The following is a 15,194-nucleotide window of genomic DNA, read 5'->3' on the forward strand; positions in this document are numbered from 1 at the left end:
CCTTGCAGCTCTCTTCAAAGTTGATCGTAGGGCGGATCGTGGAGATATCTGATTCATCGTTAGTATGTTTCAGAGCGGTTGCTGGGTTGCAGGAAGTAGCAAACAAACTTTGGATCTGCCTTGCGGGGCGGTTAGAGCTTTTGTTACTGCGGGCGAGAAACTGAGTAGCAGACACATACACAGAGTAAAGCGCGCGGGTATCTTTAAGGGGCTGGAGATGTCGGTTTTTTTTACACCTGCAGTGAAGGTCTGGATAGATCATCTGCTGGGCGTCACGCTTCTTGCTTGCTGGCGGCAGAGGCTATTTTTGAAAGTGCTTCAGGCGGACACATCATGTATGTCGCTGAGCTGAGTCGTTGAGCTGAGTATTCCGGGCCGTGATGGAGTATTCCGCAGGCCCCATACTCGAGCAAGCAACTCGAGATGGCGTGCCTTGATCAAGGATATCCGGATACTGTCGACATCGGCACAGCTGACAGACTCAGGGGCGGGGGTTGGAAAAGTACCATGCGCCCACCGCTACGTTGCCTCGGCTCAGGGGCACCAACCTCGATGCCGCGGCTGCAACATGCTCGACTATCATCTAGTGTATCATCATCTGGTGGAGTTACTGAGGACACCGCGGACTCGAGGACTCGAGGACTCGAGGGCTCGAGTGTGGTGGATATGTCATCAGGTGGATCGCGAACATGAAGTTGGGGGCACGGTCGGACGGATGTCCTCGAACAAAGGCTGCCGAGATTGTTGTGTTCTGGACAGATATCACGCGTTGACCTGTCGCCACAGCTTCGGGGTGAGTTTCATCCGGGAAAGATTGCCTGGAGTAGTCGCTAGCCGTCCTTATAGAAGAAGAAAGCCAGGGCAGAATTAAGCTTATTAGCCCGTAGTATCACAGACGTGATCGTCAGTCCCGTTCTGTTTCAGGGGTATCAAGCGTAAACATGTCGAGTGCTTTGCTAAGCTTTGTTTGGGTTACAAAGGGAAACGGAAAATACGATCACGTCAAAGCAGCTATCCGGCCTCGGAGGGTGAATTCCTAGGTAGTTTCCCGTGTCGGGCCGGTTTATCTTGCCCCTTTACTCTGTTGCCATGTGACGATATCCGTTCCCATCGCCAAAAGCTGCCTACAGGATCGAGTTTGCCCCTATTCTGTGTCCACTCAACACGACGTTCCACCGATCGACGAGAAGTACGATGAGGGAGGCTTCCGAGACACTGTTGATACCACCTCTAGCCCAAAACAAAGCCAACGGTCGAGAAAAACATCGTCATCTTGCTTGGGCATATAATGCTTTGTCTCGTCCATGTCTCAGGAAGCAGCAGCAGCAGCAGCAGCGATTGCTTCTAGAAGTCCTACTCCTTTCTCAACATAGTTCTCAACCACAACCCTTATCAAGACCAAACTACTCATCCTACCATCTACACTCACCCCCCACCATGCGTGCTCTCGTCTTACTCCTTCTCACCCTGGCCACAGCCAGGGCCTTCCACTTCCCCGGCCGCACCCATCACGTAACAGCAGAAAAAGAAAAAGAAGAAACCAACAACAAAAACCAGCTTACCGTTACCGGCCTAGAAAGACGTATGCACGACCTCCTCGAGAAACGGAACCACTCTCCGCATCACAAGGCCGAGCCCGCAGCCGACAGGCTAGAATGGCAGGTCCAGGACCTTACGCGGAGTATGATCTTATTTTCTCTCCTTATCCCCTAACTTTAGATATCCACCCACGCTTACGCTGACACACTGGGCCAAAAAAAAGCCTCCGAATCAACAAACACAACAACCTGGACCTTCTCCCTCCTTCTCAACGCCGCCTCCTCCAACACCGACCCCAGCACCCAAACCACCGTCTCCTGCTCGCTCACCGTGCCCCTGATCCAGCCCGCCGCTCCCAGCGGCAACAGCGCCGACCGTATCGGCAGTTTTTACGGTGTGCCCTGCGGTACGAATGGGGGGAGTCTGTTGGGGAGGATTAGTGGGGGGGGGAGTCGGTTTGGTGGTTCTGGTGAGAGTGGGAAAGTGAGTGGGAGGAGGACGGGAAATGGGATTGAGGAGGGGGTTGGGTTTGAGGCGTCGTTGGGGTATAATCAGGATGCGGATAGTGCGGTTATGACGGTTTGCTAGTGCGTTTTTCTTTCTTTTCTTTTCTTCTGTTGATTGTCCCTTGACCTTCCGTTGAATACCCTCCTCCAAAAAACATATGGGTTGACTCCTCTAACATTGAACAAACAGTACGCCCAACGGTACAGACGCCTGGTTCGGATTCGAAAAGGTCTCGCAGAACAAGCAGCTCGGCAACTCGAGACCGGAGCCGGTTTATTATACGGGATGTGCTTAGGTAAGAATGGGAAGTTGGGGTTGTGTATTGTTATGTGTGGGAGGTATTGGTGTCCTAGTTACATGTGAGTGTATGAGAGAGTGAGGAATCGGAGAATTGTAAGGGGGTGTTAGGTTGTTGAGAAGTATGATAGCAATCTAGAGGGGAGTTGTAATTTGGTTTGAGACAGGGGCACATTCAAGTATTGTTTTATTATCACTTCGATTCTGTTACACGCAGACATACAGTCCCAACGGCTGGCCTCACGTATTGTCCAAACTGTCACAGGACCTCAAGACAGTGAGTATACCCAAGAACAAGCGCTATTGATTGTGCATCGTAATTGTATTCCTGTAAGTACCCCTACCACACAATGCCTAAGGCCTAGACCCAGCCATCCGCCAATACACCATGCCACACCACACACAGTAGTCTCTTGGTAACCTTCCCAACCAATCTTGTATCCTACACTCACACTATCCCAAACAAATAAACAAAGAAAAAAACACACTCGAGTAGCGACTCTTGCTCGCCAGCTGGGTATCCATCGTCGTCATCTTCCACATCATCTCATTACACACCGTCCGTCCGTCCGTCTCCCTTTTCAACACCAACCGACCCCGACACACCCACCCACCAACCGAGAGATGCCATGGTAACGCCCCCTTTCCCCACCCCAAAAAGCAAGAGACAAAGGAAACCGAAAGAAAAGAAGATGTGTAAAAAAACCGAAAAAAAGAAAGAAAAAAGGAAGAAGAGGGAAAAACAGAAAGAAGAAGAAACAATGAAAAGAAAAAGGAATGAAGGACTATCACCTCCTAGGCGGCGCAGCAAACGCAGTCTGAATCTCCCAACTCTCTACCGGACTCCCCGTCCCACTTCCACCACCATTGTTATTATGATTATTATTATTATTTCCCCCACCAAACCTTGTACCACTCACCAACGACAACAACCCCCCACCATTCCCCCGTGACGCCTTCCGCGATGATACAGCAGCTGTAGGCGGCGGGGGGAAGGAAACAGTCACTCCGCTGTTGTTAGCCGAGGATGTGGTGGACGTGGTGGTGATACCCGGCCCGTTGAGTTTGATGATGTGTCGCTCGCCTGGTTTGCGGGTTGGCTGTTCTACCGGAGTAGTAATGGTAGTAGTGGGTGTATGGGATGCCATCTGCTGCTGCTGCTGTTCCTCGTCAGGTGATAACGGCCACCCGCCGCCCGTCTGGTGGGCATGTCCATATCCGTGCTGGTAACCCGCAGGCAGCAAAGCCGCAGTACTCCGGACAGACTCAGCAGACATCGGCGAGCGAAAGTCAGCGGGGGAGTGTGCGTAGTGTACTACTGGTGTAGCGGGTATCGGGTCTGCGGCGGCTGTGGCGGTAGTGGATGGAGAGGAGTACTGGTTGTGATGGGCTTGAGGTGGGAAGGTGGGCGGGACGGTGGTGGTGATGTGTAAGGGTGCGGGTTTTTGAGAGGAGAAGTCGTCGATTGTGGTTTCTGGTGGTGGTGGTGTGTGGGTCTCTGTTGCGGTCGCGGCGATGTCGTCGGGGTGTTCGTAGGGGGGTTTCCAGATGGAGGAGCGGTCTGGGGTGGTGGTGTAGTCGGGGGTGAGTTGTTGTTGTTGTTGCTGCAGTTGTTGTTGCTGGTAAAGGTAGTGGTAGTAATTATCGTCGTCGACCGGAGTGGAACCGTCGTGGGCGCCGGGCCAAAAACGCGGGGAGACCATGTGGGTTTGGCATTGGAAGGAGGCCATGGACGAGCGGCGGTGGTGGGCGACGTGGCTGAAGCGGGAGAAGAAGCTGGCGTGGGCGCCGGCGCGGAGGATGCGGTTGCGGCGCTTGCGTAGGCAGATGGTGGTCGTGGCGGTGATGATAAGTAGCAGGACGACGACAGCCACTACCACGCCGGCGATGGCCGCGGTCCCAAGACCTTGTTGCTCGTCGTCTTGGCCGATTGTCGCGGGGTCCACGATGCCGATCGTCGTCTTGGAGAAGACGGTGGCGTTCAGACCTAGGAGTACACCAGGGGCGGGTTGTTGCTGGCAGCCAGCTTCTAGGGCCACGAAGTCTAGACATGGTTAGAACAGGTCGCGTCGCCATACCGGGTCACCCTTTTTGTTCGCACTTACAATTAGCCAGGTAGTTGGTCGTTCTCTCGGCAGAGATGCAAGGAATGCAGCCGTCATAACTAGCAGTGTTCGCTGCTTCGCCTTTCCCGGCCATGCAATACGAGTAAGCAGTGGTGCCCTTGGGATCCGGCACACCATGCTCGACAGCAGCTTGAAGATGCCCGCAAGCTGTGCTGGTCATGCATGGGGTCTGGTCGACATCGGTGGCGTTGGGGTAGCCAAAGATGCAGTAGGCAGCCGTGTACCTCATGTTGTCTATTTGGAGGTCAGTCACGACATCATCACGGACTAAGGGATATAGATATGCCAGGGAGCGTACAGAGAAACCACATGACATCGCTCTCATCCCCCTGGGAATAGGTGCTCGTCTGCAGACAGGTCATGCACTCCTGGAACTTGACCCCGGCCGGCCTGGCGTAGTCGGCATCGCTGCAGACGATGTCCGAGTTCTGGGTGTAGGAGGCCTCGGAGTCTGCTGGGTTTTGTGTGGGCGACCTCGCGCAGGCCGAAGCGCATGGTGAGTTTGGTGTTACTTGGAGGGCGGATGTGAGGCGTGGCGCCAGGAGAGCGGCAACGAGTGTGTAAGTGGCTAGCTTCGCCATCTTGTCTGTCGATATCGATATCGATATGCCTAGGGCCTCAGGCGTGGAGGGAAGAAATAAAAACAAGCCCAGGTCCAGCTGGGCAATTGGATATGATAAAGAAGCTTCTTCTCGTGAATAAGAAGATCTGGCGTTTACTTTGTGGGAAGTGGGTATCAGGTATCAACGAAAGTGAAAACCGAAGCTCAAACGCCGAAGCAGCCAAGACGACAAGTAACTAGGAGAAAACGCAAGAGAAGGAGACGGCAAACTAAACAAGAGCCACCATCATCATAATCGTATCAGACGAGAAGTAAGAAGCCGAGGGAGGGGCGGCAGAGCTCTGTTTCAAATAGCTAGCTATTTCGTTGCACAACATGAGCTTCCCGTTCGCGCGCACACACGCCTGTGCCGCCCCAGGGATGAGAGCTCGACCACCGCGGATGTGCTGCTGTGGGGATGGAAGGGTGGAAGGGTGGATGGGGCGGATGTGACGAGCTGCATGCAACGCCAGAGGAGCGAACGAGAGGACATTGGACAAGCCAGCAAAAGGGCCAGAGCAGAATCCGGCAAGTGGGGGTCGACTACGGAGTATGGACGCTGCGGCGAAGGCGTGTGAGAGAAACTGCTCAGGTACGGCACCGATCCAAGGTTCCTTTCCGTGGGTTTCCTAGGCCAGATCGGGGTGTGTGACATGTCGATAGCGGTAACCAGCCCTGCGGCTGGCCGATGGTTCCTTGAAGGACATGCTGTTCCTGGCGAGGCGTTTGGTGCAACGACGGAGGTGATTGGCTGATTGTTGTGCTAGGATGCTTGTTCCTTCAAGTTGAATCTGCTCGTTTGGCCTTGTCGAATCTCGTACACATGACGAAGCTGGGTTCGTTGCGCGCTTATTTTGGACCCCGACTCGCAGCGTCGGATGTCGATCCTCGGGGTCTATCGAGCTCTGTGTGGCTCTTGTCTAGCTCGCTCGACTGCAGCATCTGGGCGAGGCAGTGCTGCGCTATGTTGAGTCCGGGCCGTAGGGCTGCAAACGGGCCAGTGTGAACCACTGAAACATGAACGGATATCAAAAAAAGAAGCAGAAGCTACAAGACGACATGCAGGTCGACAACGGTTGGGCCGGCCAAGTTGGCGGCCCACGAGGGGATCCAGCTGCCCGGTTGCGTCTCGGCCGGCCACGGCGTCTCGATGGCTCTTTCACCTTGCTCTCCGTTCCCTCTGGTTTCTGTTGTTTCCTGGCGACTCAAACACAGCAGAGAGAAACTGGAGCTCGAGATGGATGATTTAACTGGTCGATGGTGGGATAAGAGTTTGTGGGGCATGTGGGGGCAGGGCTTGGCCGGCGCTTCGAGGACCCGCCAAAGATGCGCTAGTCCTAGTTGGGGTAGGGCGATCTGGACCCCACCGCTAGCCCCATCGTTCTTGGCCAACACCATCGCCGCGGCTGTCTCCCATTGGCTTTTCCCCCCCATCATCTTCTGCAAGAGACTGCAGGTCACCGTCGCATCACCGAGCACCCGCCCGTCAGGGCGCCAAGCCATCACGCGCTGGCTCACGGTAAATGTGTTCGTCGCTCGGTGGGAGTATCGGGGCGACAAACGAGGATTTTGCCGTTGCGAATGTTTTCGGGGCGGCAAGGACAGCTTTTGGTCCATCTGCGATGTATTTTGATGACTTGGTGGTTTGTTGACGGCCGGCGCTCGAGGAGATGCAGTCTCGACAAACAGTTGGACGTACTGGTCTAAGGCTCCAAGGATAGGATATCAGATATCGTTTTCTGACAAGCGATCCACCACGAGCCTCGCAGAACAAGTGACACCAACCGATTCGAAACACAACAGCGTTTTGTGAGGTACATACATACCCAACAAGAAACGATCAGAGAAACGCATCATGATATCACACAATGCCCGACCATTTACAATTCCATCTCTATAGACTCAACAGACAGGGGTATACACAACATACCATTCTAATACACAACCAACTCACTTCCCGTCCACGTCATGCCCGCCTCAAACAGACACCGGCCCTGCGGACAATCGCCATGAAACACCAGCCAGTCAGCCCCATTCACGCTGGCCGCACCCCCGGGCGCCGTGACGTTGAACGCGTCGCCCGTTCGGATCAGCGAGCCGTTGTTGGCCGGTCCCCCGCGAACATACGGCCCCGTGATGTTGTTGCCGTCGGCCACGGCGTAGTTGACGCTGTACCCGGGGCCGTCCCAGCAGTGGTTGCTGTAGAAGAGTATGTATTTGCCTTGGGGGCCGGTGTCGCCGTTGGTACCCTGGCCACTCGCTGTTGACGTTGTTGTTGTCGTTGCCGTCGTTGCTGTCGTCGTTACCGTCGTTGCTGTCGTCGTTACCGTCGTCGCATCACCACCACTACTACTCGTACTACTACTACTGCTAGCAGTTTGATTCCCCTTCCTCGGCGGGAAATACACCAACTCGGGAGCCTCCACCAAAGGCCCATCCACCTCTCCCAACCGATTCAACACCTCGACCCCATCTCCCACCAGCCTCACCCCCGGTAGTAACCCCCCACCACCATTATTACTATTTCCCCCTCCCGCTGTTATACCCCCTCCAGTCCCCCCCGTACTACTACTAACCCCCCCCAACCCCAAAACAACCTCCACCTCCTGCAACACAATCGGCGTCCCCCGAACCGGTTCCACGCCATTATTGCACTCCCCCCCGTTCCCCAGCGCGTTACCGTCGACTTTGTAGAGTATGTATTGTCGACCTGTGCGGGGGTCGGTGAAACCTGCTGGGTCGATGGCGCCGCCGGCTGGGAGGGGGCAGATGAGCGGGCCGTTGGGGGAGGGGGTGTAAGGGCCGAGGATGGAGGAGGTGGAGGAGGTGGCGGTGCCGATGCAGTGGTATAGGGCGGGGTTGGTGGTGTTATTGGTGTCGGTGGTTGAGGAGGATGGGTCGGTTGACGAGGGGGAAGTGGAAGTGGAAGGGGATGTGGTGTTGGTGGTGGTGTTTGTGCGGTCGGGTGCGAGCTGGGCGGCGTAGTACATGATGTAGATGGGTGAGGATGTCGACGATGATGATGAAGAGGTAGTTGAGTTTGTACTGTTGCTGCTGTTGCCACTCCCACTCCCACTCCCACTGCTCCCCCCGATCCTGATCACCGACGGCGCCCACGTCTGCGACCCCGGCCCTGACGTCCAGTTCCCCGGGTCCGGCAACGGGTCCGCATGCGGTAGATATGTCCACGGGCCCTGCGGCGACGGCGCTGAAGCAACCTGCACATTCCGGAATGTTGGCCCCGACGACGTACCCCCGTTGTTTCCACTCCCACTTCCACTTCCGCTTCCGCTTCCACTCCCATTCTCACTGTCGCTCCCACTGCTGGTGCTGGTGCTGCTCCCATTCGTCGTCGGCGGCCACCAGCCCGTCGCAAACGCATACCACGTCCCTGACGGCTGGTCTTGTATGATACACGGATCGGGGAAATTGAACGGTAGCATCGGCGTCTTGGCCGCAGCTACTACCACCACTGCTGGGTTTTGTGGGAGGAGGAGGAGGAGGAGGAGGAGGAGAAGCAGCAGTAAGACCATAGCTACGACGAGTCTTCTTCTCCTTGTTATTCTTTTTCGTCTTCGCCTTCTTCTTCTTCTTCTTCTTCTTGGATGGCTGGGCGGTGGCGTAGCGCGAGGCTATCGGGTTCGTCGTCGAACGACGAGACGGCGGGAGAGCGAGGGGACTGGACATTGCGTCCTGGTCTAGCGACAGTCGGAGGATAGAATGCAGAAAAGAGGCATTGCAAGGGACATCGGAGGGAGGGATCGTCAATCATTGAGGGCCGCGGGCGAGGCCCCTCTCAAGCTGAGACAAGCTGAGAGGAACGACAGAAAATTGGGAAGGGATGCGGAGTACTGTATTGGGTGTGTGTATGGATTCCTTCGGAGATGCCCTCCGTGGTTGTTGATAAGGGAATATCGACCCCCGCCGCTGAAGGATAAAGGAGATAAATTGTGAATTGTATGGTGTTAAAAGTCAAAGCTTAAGGTAATTAATTAGCTAGTCCACCAGCTGGCGGTCCGTCTGCTAGGTACATGTTTTTCACCTCCACGGCCACGCCATGACCGCCGTTATAAACAATAGAACTTACCACGACGGAGTCACCCGTGCCATGGACGGTGATGGGTCGATGGGAAAGAGTTCTAGAACCCTGCAGAATCCCTTGAACCCACCTGGTCACCAGCTGTCAAGCTGCTGTAGAGAGCCGGGACCGTTTAGTGCGGGCCGCCTGTACATGACATGCAGTTGAGTTCATCTGATTCATGGGGCCGAGCGTGCATCTCACGTTGCTGACGGATAAGGTGTGGAGATGGGGTGTTCTGAAACTAAGGCTGGACTGAAGGTTGGTTAATCAATCAAAAAATTGAAAATTTGAAGATTGAAACAGGTATTGGGATTGAGCTTGAAACTCACTTTATAATATTTATAGTCAGTGGATGCCGATATTATAAGGCGGGTAAAAAAGGGGAAACGAAACAACACACAAATACCCCTTAATTGGCCCTAATGCTCATGCATGCATGTCGATGCATCCTTCCCATACCTACCTATGTCGGTCACCCGAGGCCGCATGACCCGAGAGCGGGACGCATGAACTAGCATCGATCAAAACAAAAACGCCCATCCCACGGGTGTTGATCTTAAGACCAACCAACCTTTTCATCAGGGTCATAAGATCGTCGTCCATCAGCGTCGATTCGCAGGCAACTTACTTACCTTACTTACCAATGCAATTCACCTGATGGGTAGAAGGGAGTCAGTCGCCTGATTTGTAAAACTCCCTTCACCCATCCCACATTCTCGCCTTACTTTTCAGTACACATGACAACAGCAAGACAGCTCAAATATCAGCTTCAACCTTCATCCATTTCTAGCATCTGCAAGAAACGAGAAGAGAGACGAATAGATGGATAAACACCACCACCTTCATCTCCTAGGGGGATATTAACAGCGCGGAGTCCACCCCGAAATAGCCAGATAAGAAAAACAAGAAACAATTCAAACAAGAAAAAGTACAAAAAAACGACAACCCGGAGAACGCCATCATTTTTTCCATGCAACCAACAACGGCCGCAGCCAGAGCCAGCAAAAGAACGAACGCCTCTCCCCGCCTCCGCCTCCACCTCCACTTCTGCCTACTCTCTCTCCCTTCCCTTCTCCATTCTCACACTCTTCTTGCCTTGGGTAGGCAAGAAAAGAAGAAACGACTCGAAGGTAGCCAGACAGACGCGCGCACACATCCAGATCATACAACATTTGCTCATGTCCCCCCCCCTACCATCCCACCCATGCTTTCCTGCCCACCCACCCCAACTGTTTGTGTGTTTAATGATTGATTGAACATGTCTGTTCAATCAATCACTGTCCTCAGCCACCTTCGCCTTCTTCTTCTCCCTCTTCTCCTTCTTCTCCTTCTTCAGCTTCTTCCGCTCAGCCTTCTCCTCAGCCGTCTCGCCCTCATGCTTCTTGCGCTTCTTGTTTTCTTCGTCTGCCGACTTCTCCTCGGGCTCGGCAGCGGCGGCGGCCTTCTTCTCGGGTGACGGGGCCTCCGCAGCGGGTGCAGACGTGGATGCGCCAGCAGCATCGGCCGCGGCACCGTAGTCGGTATAGCTCTGCGTCCACTTGGCCGGGGTGGCCTCGTTGGTGCGCCCGAACTTGTCCAGCTTGCCGTCCGCCTTGAGCTTCTTCTTCTCCATGGCCACTGGGCCGAGACCCCACCGGCGCGGGTACAGGTCGCGCTCCATGATGCAGCGCTTTACCTTGGCGACTACGCCGTGGTCGCAGGTCGACATCCTGTAGGGGGTGTGTGGTCAGCGGAATGTTTTATTTATTACCGGGGGTGAAATAGATAGTCGGATAAAGGGGAAACGTACTCAACGGTGCTCATCTGGGCGATACCAATGGCGATGGCCTCGCCCTTGGTGGTCATGAGGACAACCTCCTCGTGGGTGTCGATGCCAGCGTCGTAGCGCAAAAGACCCGGCAGCATCAGCTTGGCGCCGTAGCAGACGGCGTTGACGGCCGAGTCCTTGACGACCAGGCGCTTGTAGGTGCAAAGCAAAGTCTCGAGGGGCTGGATGACCTTGCGCAGGTACGACTCGTCGCCGCCGTTGTCGTACTGCCACTGGGCGTCGAGCACGTCGTGCAGCGTCACCAGCGAGCCGTTGTCCTCGGACATGACACCGGAGCGCACACGGCGCAGCTCCTGCATGTGGGCGCCCACGCCGAGCAGCAGACCCAGGTGCACGCACAGGGTACGGATGTAGGTGCCGGCCTCGCACGAGACCCAGAAGACGCCGAGGTGGCGGTCGTTGTCAAACTCGATCAGCTTGCTCTCGTGGATCGTACGGATGCGCAGTTGGCGCTTGACGGCCGAGATGAGCGGCGGGCGCTGGAACAGCGCGCCGGTAAGCGTCTCGAGCGCCTTGGCGAACGCCGGCTCGCCGCCGGGGATGGTGTCGTGGAAGCGGACGACCGCAACGTACTCCTTACCAGCACCTTGCTGGGCCTTGACAAGGCGGGTAGCGCGATCGATACAGACAACTGGTGGGTGTTGTTAGCCCTGGACCTAGCTCTTCCAGCCAAAGCAAATTGCAAAGGGGGAAATCAACGACGTACTCAAGCAGCCAGTGACCTTGGGGTCGAGAGTTCCCGAGTGTCCAGTCTTTTCGACACTACACAAACAACTTGTCAGCACTGTCATCTTTCACTTATTTTTTTGTGTCTACCACCCAGGAATCCCATACCGGAGCATGCGCTTAAGCCAAGCGACGACCTCGTGCGACGAAGGGTTCGAGGGCTTGTCGAGGTTGATGACACCGCTGGAAACATAGGACTTGATGTCGCGCTTGTAAGGGGACGAGCCGTTGGGGATAGGGGTGAAGTGGCCGGAGCGGACGAGCATCCTGTCGTAGTTCTTGAGCAGCAGGGGCCAGGTGCTCGTGTCGAGCGTCGGCACCGTGTTTTGCGGCTTGATGGCGTACTCGACCTCGACCTCGTCGTCATTTTCGCGGGGTCGCTTGACCAGCGCTTTCAAGTCTGCCATTGTGGTATATGGGGGTTAAATTGGATGGGAGCTGTGTGTTGGTGTCCTATCGAAAGAAGGTCGGATTTTGGAAGAGGAAGGGTGAAAAAAAAAGAGGCGGAAAAAATGACACCCCGCTCGAATTGCGGAATCGCAGCTGGGTCGGGAATGGCTAGTCGGTCAATTGGTCGTCTAAGAACAGCACGATAAAGGTTATAGGTGGACCGTGAGTAGATTCACGCGTCGGCCGGCGGGCTGGATCGAGTAGTCGGACAGTCGCCGTACGATTTTCCACCCTTCGTCTCGTGGTTGTTGACACCAGAGAAGCTTCGTCCAGTGGTCGGCCCCGAAATTTTTTTGAACGAGAGACCGATGTGGGGAAAGCGATAAACGTCCTCGAGGCGGCGCTAACCGAGTTTGGCGATGCGTTCGGGCAAAGTGGGGCCGTCCTCACGTGGTGATAACGAGTCTGGGCTTCGATGCACCGAGGACTTGGACATGGCATTCTGAGCAAACATCTTTTTGTGTACTTTGTGGATACATCAAATGATGAAAGCAAGCATCGATATAGAGTTGATAATGGCAGGGGAATGCCTAGATTCACTTGCCCCTCTCTACCCTCACGGCAGCTAGGTACATTATACAACACCGCCTCGGTTCTCCATCTACAGCCCAGCGGGCTGTCCTTAAGCTCGGCGCATCGACCTCCAGATATATCCAACTCCGACCATCTTTCCGGGTATTGAACTACAACATTGGGCAAGAAACGAATAAAGTCGACCAAAATAAACAGATAGAAAAGACCAAAAAACACAGAAAAATACAACAGTAGGGAAGAGCTTATAGTAACGCTGCGAAAACGCCGACATCACCTCTGCGCTTGCCCAGCACCATACCCATACTCCTCATACCCCCCATCATTTTGCTGTCTCCCATACCCCGGATGATGTAACACGGGCGGCTGTGGCGGCGCCGGCATCTGATACCCATATTCGTACTGCTGCTGCTGCTGCTGCTGCCCATTGGCCTGCCCAATCCCAATCCCAATCCCATTCCCATTGGCGTACGGACTCTCAACCTCATGCATCTCATACGCCTCATCGCGGCCTTTGCCCTTGGCCTCGATCGGGTAACCGTTGCCGTTGAGGTTCAGGTTGGAACCCTTGGAGCGCAGGCTGGCGTCGTCGCCTCCGAGCGCGAGGCCGATGGCTTGCTCGTTCTGGCGCTTCTCTTGGTGCGTGTGGGTTTGCATCAGCATCTTTTCTTGGCCGCTTGTGGGCCATTGGGTGAAGGCTGGGGGTGGGGAGTTGTGGACGGGGGTTTGGGATTGGGATGAGGGTCGAGGTTGGTGATATTGCTGCTGCTGTTGTTGATAGTATTGTTGTTGTTGTTCGTACTGTTGTTTCTGTTGTTGGTATTGGTGTTGCTCGTACTGCTGCTCGTACTGCTGCTGCTGCTGCTGCTGTTGGTTTTCATACTCTGCTTGGGCTTGGGCCTGGTTCTGGGCTTGTTGCTCAGCCTGGAGCATCTCATCGAGGTGCTGAGGCGCCGGCATCCCGATTCCAGGCCACTGGTGCTGGCTAGCGCCGGGCCCAGTCACCGGGCTGGTGTAGTTGCTCGAGTAGGGGCTGAAGTAGCGCGGGAATGACTGCGCATTATCCGGGTGCGCACTCACAGGACTGTCGTTGTTACCGTTGTCCCCCCACCCGCCACGAAGGGGCTTCTGGCTGACGGGCGTCTCAAACATGTCGGGTCCGCTACCGCTGCCGTCGCCACCTCCGCCGTACCGGGTTTTGGGATGCGGCCAGCCCTGCCCGCTGTGGCGCTTCTCGAGCTCGCGCAGGAAAGCGCGCCGCTTCCGCTTACCATTGCAGACGATGAAGATTCCGGCGAGGGCGAGGATCAGCGCAAGTCCGCCAAAGGCGATGCCCACGCGAGCGCCGAGCGAGACGGGGCCGTAGTCAGGGGTTGGAAGCGACAACTGCTCGGGTGGGACGATGGAGATGTTGTAGACCCCAAAAGGATCGCCGTTGACGGAGACCAGGGTTCCGGCGGTGGTGTTCTGCTCGCATGCGGCTTCGAGAATCGTCACGTAATTATTCTGGAATAGGCCGTCGACGGGGCCGTCCAAGGTCATGAGACAGGGGGTGCAGCTCGCGAACATGTCGGTGTCCCAGTGCTTGCAATACTCCAATGGTGCGTCGGTGGTGCTCATGTTCTTGTATGAAACGGCAGCCTTGTATGGCTCGCAAGCCGTTCTGGGGGCGCTATCAGTGGAGGCTGCTACTAAGAAGAAGCATCAACGAAGCAACATACCTTGTGACGCATGGATTCGTTCCGCCTCCGAACAAGCAATATCCCGTGTTGAACCGCAGATTGTCTAAGTGGGCGATTACGTTAGCTGGAGGTGCCGTGATCATGAACAAAGAAAGGACTGGCGCATCACATACAAAGCAGTGCCTGCAAGTCCGACTTCTCCCCATTGACAAATGTGCTGCCGAGCAGGCACGAGATACATTGCTCCCACACAACACCCTCTGCGCCCTGGGTGACACCGCCATGGTCGCAAGCCATCTCGTCGACGGCGGTGGAGGTTTGGACATTGCCGCAATATTTCGCACACGGCGAATCAGGCGTAGCCAGCAGCGCTGTCGCCAGTGGCAGCGACGCCAACGCGCCGAGGACAACGCGGGCGACGGTCAGCGGCATTGTGGCGGTTGTTTTCGTTTTGTCCTCCGTCCCGAGGGGAGGTCGGCCGATGCCGAAGTTTATTCGTCTTTTCGTCCGGGAACAGCACCCGCGAGATTTGCGACGCGGTCAAGCTGCTTTGTTGCTCTGTCTCTAGCTCCAAGAAATAATGCTGGGTTCTGGTCTGATCGGAATTGCGGGGATGCAAGCACGGCAGCTCCGGGGGAAGATTGATTATTGCCGCATGGATTCCCCGTACGACATGCCGAGAGAGAGAAAAGCTTATTCTCAGGCGTAAGTGGGGGATTACAGGTCCGGTCCAGGTAAGCAGCGAAAAGAATGAGAGATGGTCGCCGTCGGAGGATAAGGAATATCAAGGAAACAAAGAATCAATCGCATGCGCAACGGTTGATGC

General features: G+C 55.4%; 4 protein-coding genes across 4 annotated transcripts; 1 reads left to right on the forward strand and 3 right to left on the reverse strand.

Moving 5' to 3' along the window:
* Positions 1-1,437: 1,437 nt before the first annotated feature.
* C8A04DRAFT_24875 (uncharacterized protein) lies at positions 1,438-2,341 on the forward strand (the record flags this gene model as incomplete). Its single annotated transcript, XM_062779335.1, has 3 exons — positions 1,438-1,681; positions 1,763-2,126; positions 2,236-2,341. 3 exons carry the CDS (start codon positions 1,438-1,440, stop codon positions 2,339-2,341), a joined length of 714 nt encoding a protein of 237 aa, XP_062640453.1.
* A 790-nt stretch (positions 2,342-3,131) lies between these two features.
* C8A04DRAFT_34305 (uncharacterized protein) lies at positions 3,132-5,050 on the reverse strand (the record flags this gene model as incomplete). The annotated part of the gene is made up of 3 exons (XM_062782787.1): positions 3,132-4,387; positions 4,449-4,703; positions 4,768-5,050. The coding sequence occupies 3 exons, from the start codon at positions 5,048-5,050 to the stop codon at positions 3,132-3,134; spliced, it is 1,794 nt and encodes a 597-aa protein (XP_062640454.1).
* Positions 5,051-7,004: 1,954 nt separating this feature from the next.
* On the reverse strand, positions 7,005-8,757 carry C8A04DRAFT_24877 (glycoside hydrolase; the record flags this gene model as incomplete). The annotated part of the gene is made up of 2 exons (XM_062779336.1): positions 7,005-8,461; positions 8,535-8,757. 2 exons carry the CDS (start codon positions 8,755-8,757, stop codon positions 7,005-7,007), a joined length of 1,680 nt encoding a protein of 559 aa, XP_062640455.1.
* Positions 8,758-10,421: 1,664 nt separating this feature from the next.
* C8A04DRAFT_34306 (centromere/microtubule binding protein cbf5-like protein) lies at positions 10,422-14,800 on the reverse strand (the record flags this gene model as incomplete). The annotated part of the gene is made up of 7 exons (XM_062782788.1): positions 10,422-10,860; positions 10,941-11,610; positions 11,686-11,741; positions 11,814-12,105; positions 12,983-14,349; positions 14,408-14,471; positions 14,542-14,800. 7 exons carry the CDS (start codon positions 14,798-14,800, stop codon positions 10,422-10,424), a joined length of 3,147 nt encoding a protein of 1,048 aa, XP_062640456.1.
* Between the last annotated feature and the right edge of the window lie 394 nt (positions 14,801-15,194).

This window comes from Dichotomopilus funicola (assembly GCF_033296635.1).
Source record: "Dichotomopilus funicola strain CBS 141.50 unplaced genomic scaffold C8A04scaffold_4, whole genome shotgun sequence".
Taxonomy (NCBI): domain Eukaryota; kingdom Fungi; phylum Ascomycota; class Sordariomycetes; order Sordariales; family Chaetomiaceae; genus Dichotomopilus; species Dichotomopilus funicola.